This window comes from Limulus polyphemus, unplaced genomic scaffold, assembly GCF_000517525.1.
Source record: "Limulus polyphemus unplaced genomic scaffold, Limulus_polyphemus-2.1.2 Scaffold601, whole genome shotgun sequence".
Lineage (NCBI taxonomy): Eukaryota > Metazoa > Arthropoda > Merostomata > Xiphosura > Limulidae > Limulus > Limulus polyphemus.
The window spans coordinates 275,616-282,237 of record NW_013666211.1 but is presented as its reverse complement, the minus strand read 5'-3'; the positions used below and the strand labels follow the sequence as shown (position 1 = coordinate 282,237).

At 33.3% G+C, this 6,622-nt stretch overlaps 1 protein-coding gene across 1 annotated transcript in view; it reads right to left on the bottom strand.

The window, feature by feature from the left end:
- LOC106459393 overlaps window positions 1–6,622 on the bottom strand; it is a 37,385-nt gene that overhangs the window by 3,223 nt on the left and 27,540 nt on the right. The window contains exons 9-12 of the mRNA XM_013919009.2: window positions 5,376–5,509; window positions 4,526–4,665; window positions 3,535–3,616; window positions 3,058–3,202 (exon numbers count right to left, since the gene is read on the bottom strand). Coding sequence (XP_013774463.1) covers window positions 3,058–3,202; window positions 3,535–3,616; window positions 4,526–4,665; window positions 5,376–5,509 — 501 coding nt within the window. The remainder of the gene's footprint in view (window positions 1–3,057; window positions 3,203–3,534; window positions 3,617–4,525; window positions 4,666–5,375; window positions 5,510–6,622) is intronic.

Below are 6,622 nucleotides of genomic sequence, written 5' to 3'. Positions count from 1 at the left end.
CCAAACTAAGCAGCAAACCGATAATATGATGTAAAGCCAAGAAACCTTCTTCTTTACGGCTTTCATGGTAAGGATTTGATCGAGTTCCAGATACTCCACACCACCCAATATCCAAACTAAGCAGCAAACCGATAATATGATGTAAAGCCAAGAAACCTTCTTCTTTACGGCTTTCATGGTAAGGATTTGATCGAGTTCCAGATACTCCACAACACCCAATACTGTATCCAAACTAAGCAGCAAATTTGATCCTGGGTTCAGGAATTTCAAGCGTCTAACTAGTGAAACTGAAACCCTGAAGGATTGTTTGTTTGGAAGTTAAGCACAAAGCTACACAATGGGCTACCTGTGTTCTGCCCACCACTGGTATCTAGCGTTTTAAGTCCGCAGACATACTGCTGTGCCAATGGGGGGCCCTAAACGATTGAAACAATTTGTTTTACCTTGCTGCACCCTAACAGCTATAGTAAAGGAAATCATCCATCATTAATGTCATTCAACACAAATTACTGGAGCCAGTGTTAATAAAAACAACGTGGACTTTCGAGATACTCGATAGATAACACTAAGATCCCCTGTGAGAGCTTATCTTGGTTGTTATCCCCTTCTTGGCGGCTTTCTATCAACATCCTCAGGCTCGGCACAAGAACGATTGACATTGTTTGGGTGAACTAGGCCACAATTCAGTTGTTTTAGTAGATGGGAATAGTATGAAGCTTTGAAATGCTTACCAAAGTGTTGGAGAACACTTTGCAGTCAACAGAGGATTTCTCTAAGTTGGTATTTTGAATTGTATCTTACAAGGAACACCAAATAAAAATTCATTGAGGTATCAAAGACACAAATTAACTATCACTTCCACAAGAACTAGATTCAGGCCAACAACATCAAAATTCCATCTAGATCAAGGTATGTTGTGATATTCCAAGGCCGAACCAAGCATACAGTCACATGATCTTTGCAATAACAAGTGATTCGTGGACCTAATATGTGGAAGAGCAGGTGAAGTGATTTATTGCAAGCGGAATAAAATAAACATGACACGTGAAGTTGAACAAAACAAACTTTACTGATGAAGAAAACTGAAGAATGGCTGGCTAATCGTACCATGGTATAATTATTTAATTGTGCTTAAAGTTAAAGGAAATAAAGTAGACGAGAGAAACTGAAGATGTTTAAAGTACAAGAACAGGCTACTCGTGATGACAATGCAGCACAGGGCATGACTTCTACAACAAGAATGAACTGGATCTCTCAAGAAAGAAACGGTTATGTTTGATAGTGTCAAAAATGATCAGTGTTCTACATTCTTTCAATAACTGACCGATCAGAAAATGGAATCACTAATATCCAGAGGCATGTCAGCCCTAGAGCACTTCTACTTATACAAGGTAATGTGAGACACGATATAAATACTCCATGAAACAATATAAAGCTTTCTTGACCAAATCATTCTACAAAAATTGAATTCGCACAGAACCTCAACCGGATTTAGCATGTTCCGAATTACGCGTTAAAAAAAAGGTTTTAAATATGCGTATTTTTGTACGTGTGTGTGTTTTCAGCGCAAAGGTACACAATGGGCTATTTGAGCTCTCTCCATTGCGGGAAATCTAAGTGTGCAAACTTACTGCTAACCCGCCGGAGAATAAAAGAAGGGTGAGTATGTGGTACCTGCGTCCATACACGTGGTAATATTTTTTTTTTCCTTACTAGTTTTCGAATGAGTGTTTTAAAAGGATTCAATATTCAGTTTCAATGACCGTTTCAATGAGTATTCATCTTAGTTGTTAAAAGAAGAAAGTTATGAACGTTTCTTAAATACGATAAAAGAAATGTATGAAAAATATTAGTTTATAATAGAGAGCGAGTTCCATCAGGATACATAATCTGAAGTGTAGAACTTACATTCGGAAATACAAAGATACAATCTCTGAGTCTTGTATTTATTGTGTATCTATCAATACATTATTTTAAAGTTTTCTTGTAGGGAAGGAATGACACCATGACCATTAATTTATGTGAGATTGGAAACACGTTTTATTAAAATATTGAAAGTTGTTTTCATAGGCGTACGCAGAAGTTTTTTCTGGGGGGCAAAGTCAAAATTAAAGGACAATGGACCGGCCTTCAAAGTTTTGCCATTACAGTAAAAAGAATGGGTAAACTACCACAGTCAGGTTTGATGGGATTAATATTTGTAAAGTTAGTATAAGCCACATTACAGACTTGCAGTTATATATACTCCATAATAGTTGACCCTTATGGGATGTTTGCAAGACTGCGTCATTCTCTCTGATGTCGGTATTACCGGCAGGTAGCAACAGGTTGACCGCTATCACACTGTGTCAGGGCTCAGGAGATCTCTGAATGAGAATTGCCATGTCTAATATCTAAGAAGCCGCCGTGTTAGCGACGTTTTTCAACATTTAGCTACAGGGCAGGTATCTAGAGATTTTAAGTAAAACTGCTGAATTAGATTGGAATCAGATCTCTACTTGCAGTTAGTGAATTTTTATAAGCATCAGATCTTTACAGATAGGAAACTTTTGTCGTGTGAGGCTCATTACATGTGAACGACCAATTTCAGCCAACAACAATAGACTAAGTAATTATGACTAAAATTTTTATATGCATCAGATCTTTACAGATAGGAAACTTTTGTCGTGTGAGGTTCATTACATGTGAACGACCAATTTCAGCCAACAACAATAGACTAAGTGATTATGACTAAAATTTTTATATGCATCAGATCTTTACAGATAGGAAACTTTTGTCGTGTGAGGCTCATTACATGTGAACGACCAATTTCAGCAAACAACAATAGACTAAGTAATTATGACTAAAATTTTTATACGCATCAGAACCACATGTGTTATTATAGGTGTTCAAGTATGACTGTCAAAGTGAGGGTAAACTGGAATATTACTTGAAACTTCTAACAAAGGTTAGTTTTGAAACTATATAATAAAAGTATTCGTCGTGTACTGTTACTTTTCAAACCGTTAATTCGGCGTTTATATTACAGTGTAAAATGATAATAATAATAATACTTACAGGTTCACATTTTCCGATACAATATTTCACATTACACTGAAAGATCACTCCATACGACTCTGTAAAACGAAAAGCATCGAACATACTCTCCAAACCACTGCCTCTCTGAACAAAGCGAGGGAAGATTGTATTGTCAATGGGGCATCTGGAAAAGTAGAATTCAAATAGAAATACACATCAGAATTTCGAAGAGTGAAAATATTAAACCGAAGCATTCTCAAACATCGATTAATTTAATGCCAGTACACGTATTTAGATACTAAGTAGTTTTATTTTTTAAACATATGGTAGATAAGAAGTGTCACTTGAGGTTTAATGCAGTGTTGAGAATTTAAAGTAACCTTCGAAAGTAGCTTTTTCCTTTAATAAAATAATTAGCTTTCCGTAAATATAGCATTTATCTTACTTACGATTAATTATATTTTTAAGTTATCCACTAAGAATCTGAGCAACATATAAGATGTATGGAATGTTTACCCTCTCTCGTCAGTAATCTGAAAGGTGCTACTTCCATCTTTTGCCATTGCCACACAACTCCTAGCAAATATCCTGTAAGGTGCTGTGAAAAAGAACAAAACATTGTTTCTTGAATAAAAACAAAGTGCTATAAGAATTGTAGGTAAAACTTGCAGTTTCTTTATGATTGGATGTGTAAGATTGTTGTTTTTCTGTTTAAAATATTGATATGCTAAAAAACGTATTTCCTTTCCATCTTCCAAAAATTTACTAAAATGTAAAAGACCTAAATTTGGTTGTTTATCCAAACTGTCTCGATGACCTAAAGTATGACATCAGAATAATATAAAGAAAACTAGTTTGACTTACAGAAAAGATGATTAAAAAGCACATACTTTTATATTGCAACTACCAGCTTATCGGAACTTTAACGATTCATCAAATATTTCATAAGCAGAAACCTTGAACACAATTATAGTAAAAAAAGACAAACTAAATAACAAATAAAGTTACGGGTTCAATGAGTAATCAATATGTCAGGCTAAAGAATAAGCGAAGTGAGAGGTTAGAGAACGAACAAAGTTAAAGAACAGATAAAGCGACAGACTAAAGAAAAAAAGTGAAAGGCTGAAGAACAAGCAAAGTAACAAGCTACAGAATAAAAAAAAAAGACAGGATAAAGAATAAATAATATGACGGACCTTACAACAAACAAACTGACAGGCTACAGAACAAACAAAATGGCAGTAAAAATGATAGACTAAAGACGAAATAAAGTGACAATCTAATAAACAAACAAAATGACAGACTACTAACGAACAAACAAAATGACAATAAAATGTGACAGGCTAAAGAATAAACAAAGTGACAAGCTAAAGAACTATAAAGCGGCAGATTAAAGATTGAACAAAGTTACATGTTTCAAAAAGAAGAAAATGACAGGATAAATAACAAATGAAGCGACGGTCTAAAGAACAAAAGAAAGCGACAAGCTGAAGAGCAGTAGGCTTACTGTTGTCTGGTATTTCTATTAGGAAAGTTAGTTTGTCTCCTATTCTCACAGTTGTTGCTTCTCTTCCATCGGAACTAAGGATCGTGACCGTTGGCATAGGAGCTGGTGGTGCAGCAGTTACTTGCATGGTGTCCGGGTCTCTGGAATAACGAAACCTAATGTTTTATACAATTGGTGAATCTGTCTACAACCAATAGCGTAATTACAATAATATTATTCGTAAAGTTTTAATTATACATTAATTACAAATATAAAGATCCTTTACAATGAAAATAATTGTTGAAATGAAAAAAAAACTATCTATTAAAACTTTTAATTATGTTCTTTTAATTTTATGAAATGTCTTCTGTTATTATGGTTCAAAATACACCTTGTTTAGTCAAATTTCATAATAATCTTGCCATCCCATAATTAGAAAATATTATTTCACTCAAACATTTCCTGTTTAATGTACAACAGTCAAAAAATAAAATGTTGAACGCACGATGTTTCTCAATCGATTCAACAAAATAATTTTTATATGCCTTCGTTTTCACGGCTAATAATATGACATATTAATTGTTATCTCATTTTTAAACCACTTTCTAAGATTTATTTTATTTTATCTCTTAACTTTTATTTAATTTTTAAGTTTGTGTTTGTTTAATTTATTGACATATTTTTACATGCAACTGCCATTAGAATTCATTGCATAACTGAGTGACTAGAATTTATTCTTCTGAAGAAGAGTAGTGAACTATTCGAAAGCGCTCGAGTTTTGGTTCTCGTTTGGAAACTATTAGAATTTTTCATAATAGCTTTGGTGAATCAATGCAGAAAAGTCGTTAGGAAAGACTTTTGATTTTTTTACCTCACAGACATCATTTCAAAGGACACGTTTTTTGGGTTGGTTTCGTACGTACATCTAACATTGTAAATCTTGTCAGCTTTCGTCATTACAACACTGTGATGCTGAAGAACAATTGTGTTTGTGTAAACTCCGCCCTATTTATAGAAACGTTACAAAATTACTAACATTGTTATAATATACTTGCACAAAAACAAACTAGAAATCAAATAGGAAAATTGACAAAGAAGACAAATTAAATGTTATTAACAATAGAAGTAAACTGATAACTTTGTTATAACCTATGAAATAATAACATAAGCAACTGGACATGTCCTGATAAAGTTAATTTTGATGAGAGAAATCAACAACTTTTCTTTCTTTCTAAGATAGACTGATTTCGGCTAGTACTCTCCTTCATCAACCATCCCTCATCGAACGCAAAAACCTTTCTTATAGCTAAACAGAAATTACAGTAAAGACAGAAAACAACTTAAGTCACTTTTTAATAGTTTTCCTTCCGTTCTACATTGTGGAAGAATATTTCAGCTTCCTATTCAAAGGGCCGATCATTACGTGAAAGCAGTATGTTACAAAATGTCTTCTGAATCCGTGGCGTATATAGAGTATCTGGCGACAAGCTAATTTTTAATAAGTAACAAAGCTGTATAGAGTATCTGGCGATAAGCTAATTTTTAATAAGTAACAAAGCTATATAGAGTATCTGGCGATAAGCTAATTTTTAATAAGTAACAAAGCTATATAGAGTATCTGGTGATAAGTTAATTTTTAATAAGTAACAAAGCTGTATAGAGTATCTGGCGACAAGCTAGTTTTTAATAAGTAACAAAGCTGTATAGAGTATCTGGCGATAAGCTAATTTTTAATAAGTAACAAAGCTATATAGAGTATCTGGCGATAAGCTAATTTTTAATAAGTAACAAAGCTATATAGAGTATCTGGCGATAAGCTAATTTTTAATAAGTAACAAAGCTATATAGAGTATCTGGTGATAAGCTAATTTTTAATAAGTAACAAAGCTGTATAGAGTATCTGGTGATAAGTTAATTTTTAATAAGTAACAAAGCCGTATAGAGTATCTGGTGATAAGTTAATTTTTAATAAGTAACAAAGCTATATAGAGTATCTGGTGATAAGTTAATTTTTAATAAGTAACAAAGCTGTATAGAGCACCTGGTGATAAGTTAATTTTAATTAAGTAACAAAGCTGTATAGAGTATCTGGTGATAAGTTAATTTTAATAAGTAACA